The sequence below is a fragment of the Balaenoptera ricei genome, chromosome 21, assembly GCF_028023285.1.
Source record: "Balaenoptera ricei isolate mBalRic1 chromosome 21, mBalRic1.hap2, whole genome shotgun sequence".
NCBI classification, from domain to species: Eukaryota; Metazoa; Chordata; class Mammalia; order Artiodactyla; family Balaenopteridae; genus Balaenoptera; species Balaenoptera ricei.
In genome coordinates, this window is record NC_082659.1 from 31,592,960 (window position 1) to 31,617,626 (window position 24,667).

The 24,667-nt window shown below is 36.4% G+C and overlaps 1 protein-coding gene across 1 annotated transcript in view; it reads right to left on the minus strand.

The window, feature by feature from the left end:
* The window catches only part of LOC132356533 (disintegrin and metalloproteinase domain-containing protein 5-like), a 152,673-nt gene extending 131,533 nt beyond the window's left edge, over positions 1-21,140 (minus strand). Inside the window, exons 1-7 of the mRNA XM_059909383.1 lie at positions 21,067-21,140; positions 20,281-20,360; positions 13,706-13,761; positions 11,466-11,544; positions 11,118-11,194; positions 10,125-10,299; positions 9,147-9,212 (exon numbers count right to left, since the gene is read on the minus strand). Coding sequence (XP_059765366.1) covers positions 9,147-9,212; positions 10,125-10,299; positions 11,118-11,194; positions 11,466-11,544; positions 13,706-13,761; positions 20,281-20,360; positions 21,067-21,124 — 591 coding nt within the window. The 5' untranslated portion in view covers positions 21,125-21,140. The remainder of the gene's footprint in view (positions 1-9,146; positions 9,213-10,124; positions 10,300-11,117; positions 11,195-11,465; positions 11,545-13,705; positions 13,762-20,280; positions 20,361-21,066) is intronic.
* Between the last annotated feature and the right edge of the window lie 3,527 nt (positions 21,141-24,667).

Below are 24,667 nucleotides of genomic sequence, written 5' to 3' on the forward strand. Positions count from 1 at the left end.
TTATTCAACACAGTTTGAGGAAGAGCAATCAGGCAAGAAAAAGAAGTAAAAGGCATCCAAATCAGAAAGAAGAAGTAAAACTGACCTATTTGCAGATGGCATAATTTTACATATAGAAAACCTGAAAGACCCCACCAAAACCTATTATAACTAATAAACAAATTCAATAAAGTTGCAAATTTATTGAAACAAATTCAATAAAGGTACACAATCATTATACAGGTATCTATAGTCTTTTTATGCAGTAACAATGAACTAGCAGAAAGAGAAATTAAGAAAACAACCACATTTACTTTAAAAAAAGAGAAGATACAGATTTGAAAGGCTCCCATGGCCCTCATGGAGTATGACGGATGGATGAGTTCAGCAGTCTCAATGAGTTACTCATCAGGAAAAGGAAGCCTCTCCTCCCAGGTTTTTGTGTGCACTGGGACTGAGAGAAAAAGCAGTGACTTCATAAGAGCCTGGGCAAGACCTACCTGCTGGCCTTAGAGCATTTCCTGGGGAGGTGGGGGATGGCTTTGGCTCACTGTAGTGACACGGACACTGGTGAGAGAGGTACCTGGGAGTACTCATTGGGGTGAGCTCTCCTGGAAGCGGCCATTTGACAGCAAGACCTGGCCCCACCCAATGGCCTGTAGGCTCAAGTGCTGGGATGCCTCAGGCCCAACAACCAACAGAGCAGAAACACAGCCCACCCATCAGCAGACAGGCTGCCTAAAGTAGTCCTGAGCCCAAAGCTGCTCTAAACACACCTCTTGACATGTCCATGCCCACCAGAGGGAAAAGACCCAGCTCCACACACCTGTGGGCAGGACCCAGACCCTCCCACAAGGAAGCCTGCACAAGCCTCTTAGAACAGCCTCACCCACCAGGGGGCAGACACCAGAAGGAAGCAGAACTACAATCCTGTAGGCTCTCGAACAGAGACCACAAACACAGAAAGTCAGACAAAATGGAATGGCAGAGGAATATGTTCCAGACAAAGGAACAAGATAAAACCCCAGAAAAACAACTAAGTGAAGTGGAGATAGGCAATCTACCTGAAAAAATAATTCAGAGTAATGATAGTAAAGATGATCCAAGATTTCGAAAAAAGAAAGGAGGCACAGAATGAGAAGATACAAGAAATGTTTAAGAAAGATCAAGAAGATCTAAAGAACAGAGTTGAACAATACGATAATTGAAAAGAAAAATACACTAGAAGGAATCAGTAGCAAGATAAAAGAGGCAGAAGAACAGATAAGTGAGCTGGAAGACAGAATGGTGGAAATCACTGCCACAAAACAGAATAAAGAAAAAAAGAATGAAAAGAAAAGAGGACAGTCTAAGAGACCTCTGGGACAACATTAAACAAAACAGCATTCGCATTATAGGGGTCCCAGAAGGAGAAAAGAGAGAAAGGTCCTGAGAAAATATTCAAAGAGATAATAGCCAAAAATTTCCCTAATATGGGAAAGAAGTCACCCAAGTCCAGGAAGGGCAGAGAGTCCCATACAAGACAACACCAAGGAGGAACACGCTGAGACACATATTAATCAAATTGACAAAAATTAAAGACAAAGAGAAAATCTTAAAAGCAACAAAGGAAAAGCAACAAAAAACATACAAAGGAATCCCCATAAAATTATCAACTGATTTTTCAGCAGAAACTCTGCAGGCCAGAAGGGCGTGGCACAATGTATTTAAAGTGATGAAAGGGAAAAACCTATAACCAAGAATACTCTACCCAGCAAGGCTCTCATTCAGACTTGACAGAGAAATCAAAAGCTTTACAGACAAGCAAAAGAATTCAGCACCACCAAACCAGTTTTACAACAAATGCTAAAGGAAAAACTCTAGGCGGAAAAGAAAAGGCAACAACTAGAAAAAAGAAAACAAATGGGAAAGCTCACCTGTAAAGGCAAACATGTAGCATAGTCAAGAAATCATCCACACAAAAATATGATATCAAAACCAGCAATCATGAGAAGAGGAGAATACAAATTCAGGATATTGGAAATGCACTTGAAATTAACAGTCAACCAACTTAAAACAAACTTTTATATATATAGACCACTGTATCAAAACCTCATGGAAACCATAAACCAAAAAACTACGTTAGATATACACACAAAAAATAAAAAGGAATCCAAACACAACACTAAACATAGTCATCAAATCACAAGAAAAGAGAACAAAAGAGAAAAGGAAGAAAAACAGCTTACAAAAAATCCAGAACAATTTTTAAAATGGCAATAAAAACACACATATTGGTAATTATCTTAAATGCAAATGAATTAAATGCTCCAATCAAAAGACATAGACTGGCTGAACAGATAAAAAACAAGACCCATGTATATGCTGTTTACAAGAGACTCACTTCAGATCTAGAAACCTGTACAGACTGAAAGTGAGGGGATGGAAAAAGGTATTCCATGCAGATGGAAATCAAAAGGAAGCTGCAATAGCAATACTCATATCAGACAAAATAGACTTTAAAATAAAGACTGTTACAGGAGACAAAGAAGGACACTACATAATGATCAAGGGATCAATCCAAGAGAAAGATATAACAATTGTACACACACACATATATATATATATGCACACAACACGGGAGCACCTCAATATATAAGGCAAATGTTAAAAGGTATAAAAGGAGAAATTGATAGTAACACAATAATAGTGGGGGACTTTAACACCCCAGTTACAACAATGGAGAGATCATCCAGACAGAAAATCAATGAGGAAACACAGTCCTTAAATGACACATTAGATCAGGTGGACTTAATTGATATCTATACAGTGTTCCATAGAAAAGCAGCAAATACACATTCTTCTCAAGTGCACAAGGAACATTATTGAGGATAGATCACATCTTGGGCCATAAGGCAAGCCTCAGTAAATTTAAGAAAACTGAAATCATATCAAACATCTTTTCTGAATACAACACTATGAGATTAGAATTCAACTACAAGAAAAAAACTGCAAAAAACACAAACACATGGAGGCTAAACAATATGGTACTAAACAACCAATGGATCATTGAAGAAATCAAAGATGAAATCAAAAAAACCTAGAGACAAATGAAAATGAAAACACGATGATCCAAAACCTATGGGACAGAGCAAAAGCAGTTCTAAGAGACAAATTTATAGCAATACTATCTTACCTCAGGGAACAAGAAAAATCTCAAATAAACAACCTAACTTTACACCTAAAGCAACTAGAGAAAGAACAAACAAAACCCAAAGTTAGTAGGAGGAAAGAAATCACAAAGATCAAGGCAGAAATAAATGAAATGGAGAAGAAGAAAACAATAAAAGATCAATGAAATTAAAAGCTGGTTCTTTGAAAAGATAAACAAAATTGATAAAGCTTTAGCCATACTCATGAGGGAAAAAAAGGAGAGGGCTCAAATCAATAAAATCAGAAATGAAAAAGGAGAAGTTACAAATGACAACACAGAAATACAAAGGATCATAAAAGACTACTAAAAGCAAGTATATATCACTATAGTGGACAACCTAGAAGAAATGGGCAAAGTCTTCGAAAGGTACGACCTTCTAAGACTGAAGCAGGAAGAAATAGAAAACATGAACAGACCAATCACAAAGTACCGAAATTGAAACTGTAATTTAAAAACTCCCAACAGACGGAAGTCCAGGACTAGATGGCTTCACAGGTGAATTCTATCAAACATTTAGAGAAGAGTTAATACCTATCCTTCTGAAAATATTCCCAAAAAATTGCAGAGGGATGAACACTCTGAAACTCATTCCATGAGGCCATCATCACCCTGACACCAAAATCAGACAAAGATACCACAAAAAAAGAAAATTACAGGCCAATATCACTGATGAACATAGATGCAAAAATCCTCAACAGAACACTAGCAAACCAAATCCAACAATACATTAAAAGGATCATACACCGTGGTCAAGTGGGATTTATCTCGGGGATGTAATGACTCTTCAATATCCACAAATCAATCAGTGTTATACACCACATCAACAAAGTGAAGAATAAAAACCATATGATCATCTCAATAGAGGCAGAAAAAGCTTTTGACAAAATTCAACACCAATTTATGATAAAAAAAACCCTCCAGAAAGTGGGCATAGAGGGAACATACCTCAACATAATAAAGGCCATATATGAGAAATCCACAGCAAACATAATTCTCAACAGTGAAAAACTGAAAGCATTTCCTCTAAGACCAGGAACAAGGCAAGGATGTCCACTCTTGCCATTTTTATTCAACATAGTTGCAGAAGTCCTAGACATGGGAATCAGAGAAGAAGAAGAAACCAAAAGGAATCCTAACTGGAAAAGAAGAAGTAAAACTGTCACTGTTTGCAGATGACATGATACTATACATAGAAAATCTTAACAATGCTACCAGAATACTAATACAGCTCATCAATGAATGTGGTAAAGTTGCAGGATACAAAACTAATATGCAGAAATCTATTGCATTTCCATACACTAACAACAAAAGATCAGAAAGAGAAGTTAAGGAAACAATCCCATTTACCATCTCGTTAAAAAGAAGAAAATACCTAGGTATAAAACTACCTAAAAAGGCAAAAGACCTATAGTCTGAAAACTATAAGATGCTGAAGAAAGAAATCAAAGATGACACAGATAGAATGATATACCATGTTCTTGGATTGGAAGAATCAATATTGTCAAAATGACTATACTACCCAAGGCAATCTACATATTTAATGCAATCCCTATCAAATTACCAATGGCATTTTTGGCAGATCTAGAACAAAAAATCTTAAAATGTGTATGGAAACACAAAAAACCCTGAATAGTCAAATCAATACTGAGAAACAAAAATGGAGCTAGAGGAATCAGGCGCCCTGACTTCATACTATGCTACAAAGCGATACTAATCAAAAGAGTATGGTACTGGCACAAAAATAGAAATATTGATCAATGGAACAGGATAGAAAGCCCAGAAATAAACCCACACACCTATGGTCAATTAATTTACAACAAAGAAGGCAAGAATATACCATGGAGAAAAGACAGCCTCTTCAATAAGTGGTGCTGGGAAATGTGGACAGCCACGTGTAAAAGAATGAAATAAGAACACTCTCTAACACCATACAGCAAAATAAACTCAAAATGGATTAAAGACCTAAAATGTAAGAGGAAAACATAGGCAGAACTGACATAAATGGCAGCAAGATCTTTTTTTGATCCACTTCCTAGAGTAATGAAAATAAAAAAAAAATAAACAATTGGGACCTAATTAAACTTAAAAGCTTTTGCACAGCAAAGGAAACTATCAACAAAATGAAGACAGCCCACGGAATGGGAGGAAATTTTTGCAAATGATGCAACCGACAAGAGATTAATCTCCAAAATATACAAACACAGCTCAATATCAAAACAATAAACAACACAATCAAAAATGGGCAGATCGGGCTTCCCTGGTGGCGCAGTGGTTGGGAGTCTACCTGCTACTGCAGAGGACGCGGGTTCGGGCCCTGGTCTGGGGGGATCCCACATGCCACGGAGCAACTGGGCCCGTGGGCCACAACTGCTGAGCCTGAGCGTCTGGAGCCTGTGCCCCGCAATGGGAGGGGCCGCGATAGTGAGAGGCCTGCACACTGCGATGAAGGGTGGCCCCCGCTTGCCGCAACTAGAGAAAGCCCTTGCATGAAACGAAGACCCAACACAGCTAAAAATAAATAAATAAATAAATAAAGTAACTATTAATTAAAAAAAAAAAATGGGCAAATCTAAATAGACATTTCTCCAAAGAAGACATATAGACAGCCAAAAGGTACATGAAAAGATGCTCAACATCGCTAATTATTAGAGAAATGCAAATCAAAACTACCATGAGGTATCACCTCACACCGGTCAGAATGGCCATCATCAAAAGGTCTACAAACAATAAATGCTGAAGAGGGTGTGGAGAACAGGGAACCCTCCTACATCATTGGTGGGAATGTAAATTGGTGCAGCCACTATGGAGAACATATGGAGGTTCCTTAAAAAACTAAAAAGAGAGCTAACATATGATCCAGCAATCCCACTCCTGGGTGTATATATCCAGAGAAAACCATAATTCAAAAAGGTACATGCACCACAATGTTCACTGCAGCACTATTTACAATTGTCAAGACATGGAAGCAACCTAAATGTTCATCAACAGATGAATGGATAAAGATGATGTGGTACATATATACAATGGAATATTACTCAGCCATAAAAAGAATGAAATAATGCCCTTTGCAGCAACATGGATAGACCAGGAAATTGTTATTCTAAGTGAAGTAAGTCAGACAGAGAAACACAAATATATGATAACACACATTATGTGGAATCTAAAAAAAATGGTACCAATGAACTTATTTAAAAAACAGAACCAGACTCATAGACATAGAAAACAAACTTATGGTTACCAAAAGGGAAAGGTGGGGAGGGATAAATTAGGAGTTTGGAATTAACATACGCACACTACTATATATAAAGTAGATAATCAACAAGGACCTACTGTATAGCACAGGGAGTTATATTCAGTATCTTGTAATAACCTATATACGAAAAGAATATGAAAACGAATAGATATATGTATATGTATAACTGAATCACTTGGCTGTACACCTGAAACTAACACAACATTGTAAATTCACTATACTTCAATATAATATAAAAAAAATTTTAAAAAGAGAAGATACAAATAACTAAAATTAGAAATGAAAATGAAGACATTACAACTGATATCACAAAAATAAAAAGGATTATAAGAGACTACTATGAATAATTATATGCTAACTAATTGGATAATATAAAAAACATAAATTCCTAGAAACCTAACACACCAAGACTGAAATACACAAAAATACTAAAGATATTACTAGATCAATAATGAGTAAGTAATGAAAATGAATCAGTAATCAAAAACCACATCATAAAGTAAAATCTAGGACCAGGTAGATTCACTAAAAAATTCTATCAAACATTTAAAAATGAAAGATCCCAAAGAAACATTTACACATTCATGTTCCTTGCACCATTATTCACAATAGCCAAAAGGTGGAAGAAACTCAAAGGTCCATTAACAGGTGACTGGATAAAGAAAATATTGTATAGGCACACAATGGGATATTATGCAGCCTTAAAAAAGAAGGGCATCCTGTCACATGCTACAACATGGAAAAAACTTTAGGACATTACGCTAAGCAAACATAATACTCTATACTCCTTCATTAGAAAACAATTCAAGAAATGGGTGATTTCACACTGGTGGGCTATTTCAAGAAAAGACACTAGGAGAACTTCTTTTGCAAGCTCCCCACTGGGCTTCACAAAGGTCGCAGTTAATCCTCATACCTGCCAACTGGTAACCACATAGCAACGTATATTTTGTTTAAATGAAGTTGTTAAAACCTTTTAAACTGTATCTCTATGTCTTTGAAATCTTAGTAAAGAGCATTTTCTGTGTGAGGAAAAACAGGTGGTTAAAAAGTAATCCTGTAAAAAGAAAAAAAAGAGAAGAGAAAAGAAAGAAGACTACAAAGGTTTTAAGATACTGTATCAATAAAAGGCCACCAGATTAGATAAAAAGGGTCTGAGATTGATAAAAGTCCAAAAACATCTCTGGGCTCCCAACCAAATAAATAAATGGTTATTGGTTTAGGCCACTAAATTTTGGAGTGGTATGCTACACAGTAAAAGATAACTTACACTTATCTTAAAGTCTACTTTGTCTGATATTAATCTAGCTAAACAAGTTTTGAGAATATTTGTTTTTATGGTATATTTTTATAATCTTTTACTTTCATGACATATATTTTTGATATGTCATTTGTAAGCAGAGTGTGTATGTACGTGTGTGTGTGTGTGTGTGTGTGTGTGTGTGTCTTACATCATACTCTGCCTTTGCTTTTAATTAAAATTTATCTTTGGATTTTAACTGCAGTACTTAGTCCCTCTACATCTAATATAATTACTTACATATTTGAGTTGAAATATTTTATCTTAATTAGCTTTTAATTTGTTCCACATTTATGAAACAAACGTTTAATGTATGTTTTTATTTCCCTTTATTGCTTTCCTTTTGTTGATTATGCTTAAAATTCTGCTTTCCTACTCCTAATTGCTTTGTAATTTTGTAAGACTGTGATTTTAGTGCATGTGTTGACTTTGTACTGGGTCAGCTTAGCCACACTAAAAAACCTATCAACTCTTTAATGAGTCATACACTTCAATTTCTGTCACCTCTGCCAAGCGTTAGCTCAGCTTCCCTGCCTCATATTCACCTCTTCAGAACCAATGACTTCCTTATGGGAAAAAATATCTTTATTTTATAACTTATATCTTAAAATTTTAATATCTCAAAATTTTGTGGGTCTAACCTATGAGTTTTTGTTTTGCTAATCCTTGTACATGGTGGCTAATTCTCTTATGGATTTTGAGCTCATATATGGCTGATATTAATCTGTAGGAATCCTGCTTGAAGTTGCATTCCTCCAGAGAGAAATACTACTTGCTTCCATTAGCTGCCCTCAGATCTACCAACCTGGGACAAAGGTAGCCTCATAGCTTAGAATCTACTAATTGCCTATGCTGTATAAATGCAAAACCCAAACCTATACAAGACCTGAAGTACAGTCATGCATCCTCAATATGAGAATTTTGTTCATTTTCTGTCATTTCATTTACCTTGAACTTAGGAGAACAAAACATAACTTGTTCCCCTAGAACTTAGCTAGAACAAAACAGATAACTTGTTTTCTCCCTTTGCTTAAGAGGAGCGGCATATCTGTTTTGTAGACTACCCTTCCAATTAGGCTGAGGCAATTAGATATTATTGTATGCGGGGGTAGGGTTTGGAGGAGTTTTAATCTATGCTTCCATTGAGGATGCAGTCCTTTTGAAAAAAAGAAAAATAGCTGTCAAGCTTCAGAAAATGAAAAGATAGTTCACTTTACAAAAGCAATTAGAGAGCCCAGAATACAAAATAAATGAATTAACAAAAACTTGGTGTATTCACAATTTTTAAGAATTCATTCATTGCAAAAGCAAAATAAACTTTTATCAAAAAATGGTTTTAACATTTTTATTATATCCTTGAAATCAGGTTAAAGACGATTGTTAAATCATTTAAAAATAATAATGCAAAAAAAAGAACCTACCAGATTTTTATCCACAACAATATACATGTCAAGATATCGGGGGAATAACTTGAAATAGCCAGGTCTCTGAAAAACATACAACATGAGTCTTGAGAAATTTCCAAAAATTTGCCTTCTATTGAAATTATGTTCAGAGATAAACTGAGAGATGTGTTGCTACTGATTACATATTAAGGTGATTTTCAACTACAAAATTTATGTACTATTCAGAAAATTCCAGTCCAAAGCATGCCTGTGATTAATAAGAATTTTCAATGAGACTCCAAGCTATACAAGAACCCAGGTATATTTCGATTTTTGCAATAGCTGAAATTAGAAATATTAAGTTTATAACATAAAAGTTTCCTTTCCTTAGCCTTGTGATAATTTTTCATAGTAGTCTTCCACGTGTGCAGATTTTCTGCTAACCAATTATTAGAAACTACTTTTGACAAACAATGTAGTTTAGAAAAATATTACTAAAGTTTACAATCATGGGCAGTTCACTAGAGCCAGGAAAGTTATTTATGGCAGCTTACAGGTCTTTGTGGAGGAAGAATTCATCAGTTTGCTTTACATGTACCTTATGTAAGCCACTGATATTATTCATTTCTGAATTCTCGCATTAACAAAGACTCATTTAGAAATCTAGATCACATATTATTTTCACCTAAATTACCAGAATAATTGAGGAAAAGGAATAATTTACATTAATTATCCAAATGCCCACATGAGAAAATTAGTTTTTTGCTTTATTTAATCTTATATTCACATATCTGTTTCCAAGATTAATTACCTAAGTTTTTGCTAAACTTTCATTAATAACAAGCATAACAAAGAACTTAATTTCATTCTCCATCCGTTTGAAAAGTCATGCAGAGCCATCATGAAAAAGTAAAACAAATTTAAAATTTGCATATCACCAAATTTTGCTCTGAAAGTATTTTTCATTTCATAAAATTATACTGAAAAATTTTAAATTAAACAGTCCACACTTACTTCTGAACTTTTTCTGACTTGATACTGTGAGCTATCATAGAGATAAGTGTCATTTTCCCATAACAGAGGAATATTAGTTATATCATTTTTTTCTTCATGAATCATGTGCATGAATCCTGATACAGCTTCCATTGGTTCAATTCCATATGAGATGTTTTTAAACTGCAATATTCCCCTGAATGTTAAAATAATCAAAACAAATCTGATATGATTCTTCTGAAACTATGAGAAATGTTGATGTTGGCCAAAAATTTTTTTACCTTTAAAGTCACCTTAGTTTTTCTATTTATCTCTTTATTCTTTGAGGTGTTGCTCCAGAACTGGACCAGTAATAACACAGTATATGTATGGCTTTTTATTACAAATATCCTAATAAAAATATTTTGATTATCTTAAAGAAAGCAGGTTAGTGGCATGCATCCATGTGCTTAAATGGGTTAAGACCTCTACCTAGGGTGTTGATTTTCTAAGCCAACCTTTAGGAGCCATAGGCACTCTTTTCCTTAGTCTTAGGTCCCTTTCTTCTCTTTGAAATCTCCACCTCTCCTCTGACACTTCGTGTCTTAAATCATTTATTTGTGTGGCTGAGTTAAAGGTGCTATTTGCCTAAGAAAGACTATGAGCAGAGCCAAAGTACCTGTCAGACTCAGGCATTCCACATTGTAAACCATTCTAGGAAACTAAGACACGAGTAAAAACATAAAGAATTTGGGAAAACTAGATTAGTATGGAGAGACCCAATCAGCACCTCCTACACTCAAGATTGCTCAAAGCCTCAAGCAGCATATCCTGTTAGAATCAACAAGTCGCCTCCCATCTGGAATGGATGCTGCTGGGGTGACACACTTTATTTTATCAGTAATTCTGGTTCACGCCTTTGGGAACTGAAATAACAAAGGTGACTGTAGAACTAGAAAAGATACATAAAGGATCAGCTTATAGACTAGCAAGATCTAATACTGGCAAATGGAATGTCTTTAAACAGGCTACAACCTGAGTCCTGAACAAATGTTGAGTGATACAAGAGAATTTGGAAAACCTGCAACATATCCATGATAATTGCAATCCATCTGAAAAAAAATACACAGAGAAAAACAAATGGATAAGTTCTTTTTGAAATGGACATCCCAGATATCTCACTTATACTTTTTACTTTCACTACCTTAGTACTTTAATATGAGTGGCCATTACCCAATGAAGTTGTGCCAGGTAGAAATAAGAACTAGTCCACATTATTCGATTTCAGTGAATGTGTAAAATAATATTCTAAACTTTCATAATATTTGTATTTTTAAAGAAAATCCAGAATAAGAAATCCGTAACAAAATACCTAAGTCTTACCTGAGCTAACAAAGGCTGAGAATGTTGGGTGTCATGTTTGTCATAAGAATAAACAACAGAAGCTGAAGATAAAAATGATCTAGGCAGAAATCACCAAAACATGGTCAAATTGTGAACAGAAGACATAGAAAAATTATTTTTCATAATACCAATTTTCCTTTTGAGGGAGGAATTTAAAGTAGTGCCAATTATCTTGGCATATCCTATTGCCCCAGTACTTGTCACTTACAATAAATTAGGGGTAGAGGGAGGCATTTTAATTATAGTGACACATCATACTAAAATGCATGATAATGAACGACCCAAACTGCTAGAAATATCAAATAGTGAAATAACATAGGTCTCAATTTCCAACAAAGAACTTTCAATTCTCTGTCATTATTGCTCATTAATTCCATATTTTAAATTTGAATCTCAAAATTAAAATGTAGGGTTAGGACAGAATTTTGAAAGATTTTTTAGCATCACTACAAATTCTTACTCACTAAGCTTAACTAAGTACCAAGTTCTTACCAATAACCTTGGTCTGAATTTTCTTTCATTCTCCGCAGTAATTATTCAAAAACTTGACACCACTCCTGTCAATCATCTCAATAACTTCCATGTCACCTCATCAGATCACCTGTACCCATCCTCACTCCTTATATTTATTCCCAGAGAATGACTACTTCTTTTGTTCAAAGCAAACACTTGTGCTATGCATCCTATTCTGTGCCATGTATTGAAGATACATACTTTATTGGTACTGTAATTTCAAACTCTTCCTCTCTACTGGTTTTTATCTTAACACTATTGAAAGTTTACTGTCAAGTCATTATCGTCCTAAATAACTCTCCCTTGGCCCTGTGTCCTCCTCTAGCTATTCCCTACATATTTTCCATTCTCAACAGATTTTACCAAAAGAGTAGTCTACACACAGTTTCTTCGCTTTGTCAATTCTTATTCACCCTGAACTGCTCTGGAAAAGATTCATAACCACCAGAATGTCAAATCCGAAAGACAGTTTTAAAATTATCATTGCACTGGACTTCTAGCATCATTTTGAAAACTGTGACCACTCACTCTAATCACTAAATTTACATCACACATCACTCTTCTGCTTCTCTTCCTACCTCCCTGACCCTTCTAGCTTGATCTCTTTTGGTTGAACCGAAAAGAGAAATATTGGTCTTTCCCAAGATTCCATCTTTAGCCACCAGTATATTTGTAAGCACTCTGTAAGCTCTCATTAAAAAAAATTACACCAAACTATTGATTACTGCTAAATCTATATCCCTATTGTCAATCTCTCCTTAGAGATTCAAATCCCTACATTCATATACCTAAGGGAAAAAAAACCCACTTGAATATCTTATAAGCAATGCAAACCAAACTCACCCCTTCCTCACATAAATATCTCCTTCATTAATATCCCTCATTTTATTACACTATAACCTACCAATTTTCTTAAGCAACAACTAAATTATCCAAGATTCCTCACTGTTTCCCAATCATTCTACCAAATCTATCCTCAAGGTTTACTGAATTTTTCTTTCCAGCGCTATGATCATTGTTCAAGCCACTATCATCACTCACCTAAACTATTATATAATCATATAATTAGACACCTTACTTCCACTTTTACCTCCTCAGAAACTGCCTATAAAGACTCAATGGACCTATATAAGTACACGCTTAAAAACATTTTGGCTTCTAATACCCTTATCATGGCATTCTAGATCTTCTACAGTCCGTCTCCTGCCTACTTTTCCAAAATGTTTTACTTCTATCCTCAATAAATACGTCCTTCAGTCATTCACACTACTTTTTGCACACCACAAAAATCGAGTCTGTCTCACACCTGCACATGATTTCCTTGAAACAGAATGTCCCCCAACACTACCCCACTTGTTTACAGAGCTAACTAAGTATCTTCACTCAAGTCATCCCTTTCCAAAAAGCCTTCTCTGATTTCCAAAGAATACTATCTACACATTTATCTTAACGCATTATAAAACAATTCTCCATTTCTCTATTGATGTGTTTGAATATATCCTTCTATATTATAAATTATTTACCTGTGCCCATGTTTTATTGCCTTTTGTATGCCTACGACTTTACCCAATAACTGATATACAATAAGTGTCAAATGTATATATGTATCAAATATACATTTGAATTGAAATAACCCTATTTGTAATTATTTTTAAAAATCAAGAAACCAAAAAATTAAAATTTGAAAAGATAAAATAATTACTTACTGCTTTTTGAGATGGATAAAATATGGTTTTCCTTCTATTGTAATGATATAAGCAACCTGTACATGAGCATCCAAAAAAATTTCAACACTTGTAAATAATATATGCAAAAAATGTTTTCTTCAAGTTATGCTTTTAAAACTGACAAAATTAGTAATAATATATAACTATCATATGTGCTTCCCTTCCCATGTGGATATTTGAATCTTCAGGATTCTGAATTGAATTGCCTCCTATTCACTGTTACTCACATATCTGAGGGACAAGCTTGCTGATAATTATCTTTTGGCTTAGACACACACCACCAATTCACCATGCCCAAGGCAAATGCCACGACGCCCACCTCACTTGAGAGAAACCTTTGCTTGCTTACTCCCAGCCCTCCTGGGAAGTAAATTTTCCTGCTCATTGGAAGAGACACTCCTAAAAGATAGAACTACAAGAAATCTACTACATCTCTAGCAAGATAACACAATAAGTACCATTGCACTTTATCGAATGCAAGTAATGAAATTCCTCTGGAATAGAAGGTAGGAGAGGATAGAGGAAGGGCAGAGACATGTCTAGAGAACCCTCTAGAAGATAACAGAAAATATAAGATTCATTAAATTATTTATTTGGTTAATTTAAAAAACTTATTTTAGCAAGAGAAATAGCCATTTAAAAGTTTTCAGGTCTTTAACTTTCTATTAGAACAGAGCAAGATTCGTTGCAGCAGATAAATGTTCTGAGGAGAATCATTTGAAAGGCACGCTACAAAGAAGTCTAAGTGGAATCTTGAGGGGACCTGAAAATTGCACCCTCTAAAAATGCCTTCTTATTAAATAAATATGATGAAAAATAAAGGGGAATATGATAGCACCAATAAAATTTAAAATCCACGTCTTACAAAGCAAAACAACAACAAAACTAGGATGCAATTAACAAGAAATGCACAAAACTGACAGGAGAGAAAAACTCAAAAAAGACATCATCCAGAGCTTCTACAACTTTTCATACACAGCATCCAACTGTTTGGGTTCAACTGTGTCTCCCTCCATCCAAATTTACATGTGAATTCCTAACCTCAGTAACTCAGAATGTGACCTTATTCAGAGACAGGGCATTTACAGAGGTAATCAAGTTAAGGAGAGGTCATTAGTGTGGGCTCTAATCCAATGTGAGTGGTATCCTTGTAAAAAAAAGTAAATTTGGACACAGACATACACAACAGGAGAATCCCACATGAAGATTCATACGAAGACATCTATCTATAAGCTAACGACAGAGGCCTGGAGCAGATCCACCCTTCATAGTCCCTAAAAGAACCAACCCTGCGAACACCTTGATCTTGGACTTCTAGCCTCCAAAACTATGAGACAGTAAGTTTCTGCTGTTTAAGCCACACTCTTCGTGTTTCTTTGTTATGGGAGCTCTAGTAAATGAATACACCATTTTTTCCATTAAAAAATTACAACAAATGCTAAAGAACAGGATCAAATTTTTTAAAAAACAAATAAAAAATAGAGAATAATAACAAAGCCACAGTAATATCTATAAAATGACCATGATTAAAATGAGAAGAAGATGGAGAATTTCAGTAGAAGTATAGAATCTTTAATAAAGGAATTAAAATCAGAAATAAATTTCTGATTTCACAGAAGAAAAAATCAATATCTGTTATTAAAAATTCAATAAAAGGGTATAAGAGAATATTAGACATAGCAGGGGATAAGATTGGTGACAGGAATATAGGTCAGTAGAAAATATCCAGATTGAAACACAGAGAGAAAAATATGAAAAAGAAAACAAGAGAAATGTGACCAATTAAAAATGTCTAACAATCATGTAATTATAGTCCAAAAAAATATGATAGAGATAAGACTAGGAAAGAAATGACATTTTAAAAATTCATGGCTGATATTTTCAAAGCTTATGAAAGATATCAACCCACAGTCTCAAAATATTCTATTATTCCAAAACAGGATGAACACAAAGAAAGTAAACCTAGGCATGTCATGCTCAAACATTTAAAACAAAAGACAAAGAGAACATACTCAAAAATCAGTAAGAGACAAATGACCCATTACTTTCAAAATAATTCTAAATAAATTATGTGTGGATGGATCTAGAGACTGTCATACAGAGTGAAGTAAGTCAGAAAGAGAAAAACAAATTTTGTATATTAACGCATATATGTGGAATGTAGAAAAATGGTACAGGTGAACTGGTTTGCAAGGCAGAAATAGAGATAGATGTAGAGAACAAACATATGGACACAAAGGGGGGAAAGTGGCGGGGGGCGGGTGGTGGTGGGATGAACTGGGAGACTGGGATTGACATATATACACCAATATGTATAAAATAGATAACTAATAAGAACCTGCTGTATAAAAAATAAATAAAATTTAAAAAAATAAATAAATAATGTGTAACTCTACAACTGAAACAATGGACACCAGAAGGCAATGGAATGACACCTTTAAAGTTTTGAAAGAAAAGTAGGAGTACCTATACTAACTTATATTAAGACTTCTAATAAAGCTATGGTAATTAAGGCAGTGGAATATGGGTCAAAATAGGAAAAACAGTCCAATGGCACAGATGATAAAAGGATCAAGCCAACAAGAAGATATAACAATTGTAAATATATATGCACTCAACACAGGAGCACCTAAATGCATAAAGCAAATACTAACAAACACAAAAGGAAGAATTGAGAGTAACACAATAACAGTAAGGTTTTTAACACTCCACTTACATCAGTGGACAAATAATACAGACACAAAATTAATAAGGAAACACTGGCCTTAAATAACACATTACAAAATGCACTTCAGAGATACTTACAGAACATTACATCCAAAAGCAAAAGAATACACACTCTTTTCAAATGCACTTGAAACATTCTCCAGAATCGATCACATATTATGCCAAAAACAAGTCTCAGTAAATTTGAGACAATTGAAATCACATCAAGCATTTCTTTTCCCAACCACAGAGGTATGAGACTAGAAATCAAAACTAGAAAAAAACTGCAAAAAACACAAACACGTAGAGTCTGAACAATATGCTACTAAACAACTGATGTGTCACTGCGGAAATCAAATAGGAAATCAAAAACTACCTGGAGACAAATGAAAACGGAAACAAAGTGATCCAAATTCTATGGAATGCAGCAAAAGCAGTTCTAAGAGGGAAGTTTCTAGTGATACAAGCCTATCTCAGGAAACAAAATCTCAAATAAACAACCTAACCTTACAACTAAAGGAACTACAAAAAGAAGAACAAACAAAACCCAAAGTTAGTAGAAGGAAAGATAACAAAAAGATCAGAGCAGAAATAGATGACATAGAGACTTAAAAAAAAAAAAATCAATGAAACTAAGAGCTGGTGCTTTGAAAAGATAAATAAGATCAATAAAACTTTAGCCACACTCATCAAGAAAAATGAGGGCCCATATAAAATCAGAAATAAAAAAGAAGTTATAACAAACACACCAGAGCTACAAAATATCATGAGAGTACTGTGAACAATTACGCACCAATAAAATGGACAATCCAGAAGAAATGGATAAATTCCTAGAAATGTACAATCTACCAAGACTAAATCAAGAAGAAATACAAAATATGAATAGAATTGTAATGAACTGAATCAGTAATTTAAATAAACTCCCAACAAACAAAAGTCCAGGACCAGATAGCTTCACAGATGAATCCTACCAAACATTAAAAGATGAGTTAACACCTGTCTTTCTCAAACTATTCCCAAAAATTAAAGAGGAAGGAACACTTCCTAACTCATTCTATGAAGCCAGCATCAGCCTGATATCAAAACCAGACAAAGACATCACACACACACAAAAAAATTATAGGACAACATCACTGATGAACATAGAGGCAAAAATCCTCAACAAAATATTAGCAAACCAAATTAAACAATAAAATTCAAAGGACCATACACCATGATCAAATTGGATTTACGTCAAAGATACAAGGACATTTCAATATCTACAAATCAAATACTGTGATACACCACATTAACAAATTCAAGAGTAAAAGTCATATGATCATCTCAATAGATGCAGAAAAAGCTTTTGACAAAACTCAACATCACTTATGATACCTCAACATAATAAAGTCCATATCTGACAAGCCCACAGCTAACATACTCAATGGTGAAAAACTGAAAGCTTTTCCTCTAAGACCAGGAAAAAAACAAGGATCCTCACTCTCATCACTTTTATTCAACATAGTACTGGAAAGCCTAGCCAGAGTAATCAGACAGAAAATAAATAAAAGAAAATCAAACTGAAATGGTAGAACTACAACTGTCACTGTTCCATACAACATGATACTATATATAGAATATCGTCAAGAGGCCACCAAAAAACTATTAGAATAAATGAATTCAGTCAAGTTGCAGGATACAAAACTGATATACAGAAATCTGTTGCATTCTATACACTGACAATAAACTATCAGAAATAAAAATTAAGAAAACAATCCAATTTACAATTGCATCAAAAAGAATAAAATACCTAGGAATAAATCTAACCAAGGAGGTAAAAGACCTGCACTCAGAAAACCATAAGACACTGATGAGAGAAACTGAAGATGACACAAACAGATGGAAAGATATACTGTGTTCATGGATTCGAGGAATTAATATTGTTATAATGACCATACTACCCAAGGCAATCTACAGATTCAGTGCAATCCCTATCAAACTACCAATGGCATGTGGCTACAAGAGCCACACTCAAATAACTAGCTTCTGCAAGTTAGCAAATCAATGACAGCCCCAAGTTTCTGAAAGTCAGCCAATCAGTGACAGCCACAGCTTCTAGATAGGAGTCAGTAAGTGCCTCCCTCCTCTGACACTGCTGCACTGATGAGGATTCTGAAAGTGAGAAGGCCAGCAAGTAGTCTTCCTGTACTAACTGCACTAACACAGCTGAAAGCCTGCCAACACCTAAACACTCTAACTTCTGAAAGCCCATGGCTCCCTGACACCAGGCTTCCCAAAACCTTATATAACATTAACTCTGGCTTTCTTCAGAAAGACTGTGTTTACAACTGGTCCTTACAGGCAAATGGGAAGTTCCCCATTTTTTTAAATAACATATCAAGTTCAGTTTATAGTTTGTTCACAGGTTCACAATCTTTTCAACAGTTCAGCTCATTTATGATTAGTTATGAGTTTGAACGTGTGACAGTTTCACTGACACAGCTGCAAGATTTTCAAATTCAATATTTTCAATTCTTTTTGAAATGTCTTGGAACTATTACCTATATTTTATATGTGTATATTTAAACCCCAAAATGTCAAAAAGGCAAGTGCAAATTTTGTAATGAATTTGCTAACAGTAGAAACTCCTCAACTGAGGAAAAAGTCCTTTTGAAGCTCTTTGTGCAGTTTGCAATTGTTCACTAAACATCAAAAATGGTGGAAAGTCAAATATAAACCAGCACATACTAACAGCTAGGCAAACAAAATAAATGATCTCCTCCTACAGTACCAAAGAAGGTCATATAACAAATTTGAGGGATTAAGAAAAATTCAGAGGAAGAAGATGTAAGAATTGTAGCAGGCACTGTAATGGTTTTCCACTCTGTGTATCAGCAGTCTTTCTGCCCAAACGTCTAGCTGAACGCACAACTACCAGAAATATCTTTTGATTCCAAAATTGCAAGCAAATTTTCAAGTGCCAGGTTAAAATCCACTGCCACTATCAAAGAAGTAACATCAGCTGGCCCTATGTTTAACACCTGTGGACCCTCATCCTGTAAATATCTAAACGGGTCCATTTTACCCAAGATGATTTAAAATTACACTGGCCAAAATGAAGAACTTTTGACATTCCCAAATCAGTTTATCTCCACATGCAATTGGGGAAAAAAAAAAAAAGTTGAACAACTAGGCAAAATGCGTGGGAAGCTTATTTAATTGGTATCTAGAGGCCTCTAAACACAACACCGAGAAAATTGTCGCCCTCCAAGCTACGGATGAAAAGCTGACACAAGACTGTCTCTTAACTTGAAAAATCAGCTGATCCTTCTTTCACTCACTGATCACTTTCAGCTCTTCCCTGACTAACTGAAAGTTGAGGTAAGTAGCTGCGGGCAAATCCGCAGGCCTAGGACTAGGGGCGGGGCCCAGAAAACTCAGTAATCAAGATAAATACTATTTCAATGCAATACTTTAAACAATCAAAATTAATGCAAAACTTCCGTGATGGAAAAAAATATCAATATCTTAAAGATAGACAGGATCTGACCCTGTCTAACCTCATTCAGCCTCACCCTAATCCCAGTTTTTTGCCACTCCCTTAAATTCTGCACCTGAGTCAAGCACTTTGCTTGCCTCTCCCTAGTGCTGGCCCTGGTGGACCCTCCTTAGAATCCTTCATCCTCAACAGAAACACACAAATACAGAGTCACACACACGAACACACATCAAAATGCTCCTCCTTGTGAACCTGGTCTGAGTGGTCAGCTGTGCCTCCAAGAGCCGGAGCCCACCTTCAGCTACAAGGGTCTTGATATTAAAAGCAACTTAACACAATTTAAGAAATAAAAATATTTTTTCCCAATTACATTATTTTCTGGATCTTCTATTGCCTCGGATGCTGAAATCTTTTCGGGAACTGTGGTCTGCAGAAACGTTTTATGAGGATCTAAAACAAAAAATAAGCAGAGTTACTGTGATACTTGTAATCTTGCATTATTCATTTCTAAACCCAGTTCATTTGTTTCTCTACATTACCAAGTTTTTCTTATACTCTATGCATCTGCTTTTCCTTTCTGCTGTCCTTCGGTCATTCTTACCGATAAATTTCTTAAGCCTTGTCAAATCCTAACTTTTTATTCTCTACACACACACAGACAGTCGGGCGGTTTGACTAGGTAACAGTAACAAATTACAGTTTTGTAAAAGAGGTATGGAAATAAGAAAACACGGGTGCATCAAGAAACTGGGATCCCTGCAGGAAAAAAAGATACAGAATACTGAATACAAGGGTGGTCTGCAATTTTCCACGGAGAAGGTGGAGGACGGCGGTCACCAAATCGGGAACTCATTGATAAACAGCTTCTTCATGGCGATGCAATTACTTCCAGAAGAGCAGACTGCCGTAGGTAGAAAAGGGCCACACCTGTCCTTTCTGTCCGTTTTACAGACAAGGAAACCACCCCACGGAAATGAAAAGATTTTCCGCCCGGAGGCTGCCTCTCTGCCTCCTCAGCTGCAGACCTCGAGGCCAAGGGTCGGGAGGCTGTGGGGGGCGAGGGCGAGGGGCGGGAGGGAGCACTGGGCCTGGATCCTGGACCAACGAGAGCAACCCCCCGACCGAACAAAGCCAGGGGAAAGGTCTCTGGACTCACTGCGGCCCCCGTGCAGCCCGCCGAGGCCGGTGAGCAGGACCAGCAGCAGGGGGAACATGGCTCCGCTGACCTGGAGCCGCGCTGGCGGAACAGCGACGCCGGTTGCGCTGAGTGAGGGCGGAGCGCGGGAGCGAGACGCGCGCCAGCAGGGGGCGCACGGGAGGCCGCGCGCGGAAAGCGCCGGAAGGAAAAAGCGGGCGGAGCGCTCGGGGGGCGGGGGCGGGGAGCCGCCCAGCGTGCCGCGGGTGGTCCGGTGGGGCGGGGGGAAAACTCTCGGTTCCTGGCTAAGGAAGGAAAAGCCGCGCGAGTTCCAGTTCTCAGATGAAGGGGGTGCCTAGTTTTGTTTGCGTCGTTTCCTTAGGCCGGCGGTTTTTGAAGTAATTTCTAATCCCAGTGAAGAGAAGGAGCAAGGATGAAAATGCTCAAGTTACAGACAGCAAACAAGGTTCCTCCTAGTACATTACTTACCGCAGGAGGCGGCAAAATGCGTGTATTTGCAAAGACTGGTGCAAACGCCGTGGCTTCTCTACACTTCGTGGTTGGATATGCCATTGTTAGACAGCCATAGAATGCAAAAGACCCCATATACGATCCTTGTCCGAATATAGACTCTTCCAGAAAATCTTCCTTAGTACCCTAAATTATTATTGCCACACTCTGTAATCCTGCAGCCCCTAGTTTTTACGTGTTTACCTAGCCCTTTGTACGTTCTGCCTCTATTAGGAGCAAGAACAGTTTGATTTCTTGACGTCTGTAGGCATTCTTTCCTTCGCAGATCCTAGCCCACATCACATTAAATACGTTAAAATACAGCCATACTCGATCCTGACTACAAGTTTGCTTTAACAAATGTTGAAATCATGTCTATAAATTCACTTTGAAATTGCTTGGCTGTCCCGAAAAACCAAGAGAAGTTATTAGCAGAATAGAACAGTAACAAATAATCTTTAAAAAGAATCAAGTGGCAAGAAATAAAGTCACAAGTGTTGGAATAAATAGTAGAATGTATACTTATTGCTTTGTGGATTAGCAGTTTGGAATATCCGAGAGTTCTCTCAGGAAGGAACAAGAAAGGATTTTTAAAAGTAGAAAATACAAAAATAAAATTAAGAGATAAGGAGAATAGAAGTAGAATTGTTAATAATAGCATTTTCCAGAAAGAGAAAAATTAAAATAATTAGGAGGAAATATTTAAAGGGATAATGGGGAGAGTTTCTCTTAACTTGAAAAATAAGAGAATGACTTTAGAAAGGACCCACGTGTTAAAAACTGGGCTTTGAAGGAAAAACAAATCTGAAATTTTAAATGACAGGAAAGATTCTGAAATCTTCCAGAGGAAAAGAACAGAGCACCTATCAAGGGACAAGAGTCAGATTGACATTAACAGCCATACTAGATGCATGAAATCAGTGGGTTATTAAAGTGTTGACTTCCAAACAGCTAAGGATGGCAGTCACACTAAGCCAGCCTCTTGCATACACTTTTAGAGGAGGGCCAAAGAACTGAGTCAAGTGGACATCACTGAAGACAGCACTCTTGGAATTTACCTGGACTCTATAGCTAAAATCAGACCTGCTTCTCACAGGCCCCTATTACTTGTATGTGCTTAATAATGTGGCTGACTTATCTGGCATTCTAATGATGGAGAACTGTGACTTTACCATTGAATTGGTCAAATTTCTGTACACTTGTGTTTCTGACAGTTCCGTCAGTATTGAAAAACTAATTTCCTCTGTGGTTACCCACCAGATTTCTAGTGGACGTTAACACTGGACAATGCTGTTGACGTGCATGCAAAGCCTATAGCCTCTCTGACACATCAAACACCCTGAAAACAAATAAGTGTGTGCTTACAATGGACACGAAAAAAAGGATATTGCCTTTGTATGGATCCAGGCTAAAGCAGTGTAGGAATGTCTTTAAGAAACTCATGAATGTGGAGTTACCTACAAAGTGGCTCTTGCCCAAGGTACCTATTGTTCCTATTGACACTGCCTGTCACTAACAGACAGATTGCAATGGGTCACTAACTCACCTAATCATTAAGGGAAACGTATATTTTCATTTGAGCTAATTTTTATTTTTTGGGGGGGTATAGTTGTTTTCCAATGTTGTGTTAGTTTCTACTGTACACCGAAGTGGAGTTCCCTGTGCCATACAGCAGGTTCTCATTAATTATCTATTTTATCCATAGTAGTGTATATATGTCAATCCCAATCTCCCAGTTCATCCCACCGCCCCCCCCCTTCCCCCTCTTGGTGTCCATACATTTATTCTTTACATCTGTGTCTCTGTTTCTGCCATTTACAGGCAACTCTGCAGGAGCTACATTATCCTGGATTCCATAGTACCTGTTCAGAAAACACATTTTTGCACCTGCTGTCTAGCTTTCGCATGGTATATCCATGTCTGAGGTTGGCAAGGCTGGACCAAGGGTCTAGGCAGCTCAGCTGGGTTCAGGAAACTATTCCACAAGCCAATAAACTGGAGAGGGAGATTTGCATATGTAGTGGCTGGAAAAGCCACAACTCTTCTCTTCAAATCTTCCTGGAGCTGACCTACTGCAAGTAGTTGTCACTCTGGCTGAAATGTGTTGTATTATAGCCATGCACTAGCTGCTTATATTATTGATTGTGAAATATCCTTTCATCTGGATCCACAGAGCGACATGCAAGAAAATAAAGACATAAATAAATGGAAATATCCCATTTTCGTGAATTGGAAGATTTATTACTGTTCAGATCAATACTACCCAAAGCTTTCTACCAGCTAAATGCAGTCATTATCCCAATGGCATTTTTTGCAGAAATTTAAAAACCCATCCTAAAATTCATTCGGAATCTCAAGAAGCCCAAATACCCAAAACAATCATACAAAAACATGCAGGTATCACACAAGTTATTTCCGCTCATTCAAGCTTTCAGTAGTCTATTTTTCAAAGAGAACAACCTGTAGTACAAGATTGTTTAGAGAAGGCCCAGTTTAAATATCTCTATGGATGAGAATGAAAATAATATGTACAGTACAAATTTAGTCACCTGCCATCAAAAGAAAGACAGTATTTGAGTTGGCAAAAATGATCCCAAACCACATGATTTGGCATCTGAAGACACCTTCTAACAAAAACTATAACCTCCTAATGATAACATTTCTGGATACAAAGAGAACTACATAAAGCTTTCTGTAATAGTGGGACTTGGTAGGCACAGGCAAGACAGGAGAAAAACAGTGTCTCTCAAAAGCCAAATGCTAACTTTCACCCAGTACTCAAAGTTTCTCTCAACTTTGAAGTAAAGTTATGTAGTCAGAATTTTCCCTTCTAGGTTAAAGTTTTTCTCTCAGCTTCTTGGGAAGCTTTGGCTAGGTATCCAAACAGTTTTTAGATCACACTTGTGGTGGGCCTATTTCATGAAATGTAAATTATTTTTTCCTTGAGCAACCAAATAGGAGAAGCACCACTCCTGCCTCCAAATCTCTTCTAGACTTCAGGTGAAAACAGAAAAAAAGAAAAAATAAGTGACCCCCAAACCCTGGAAAAGTTCAGTAAGCCCAGAATTATGGAGGATATTCCAATATAATTTATCAAGGAGAACATATAAAC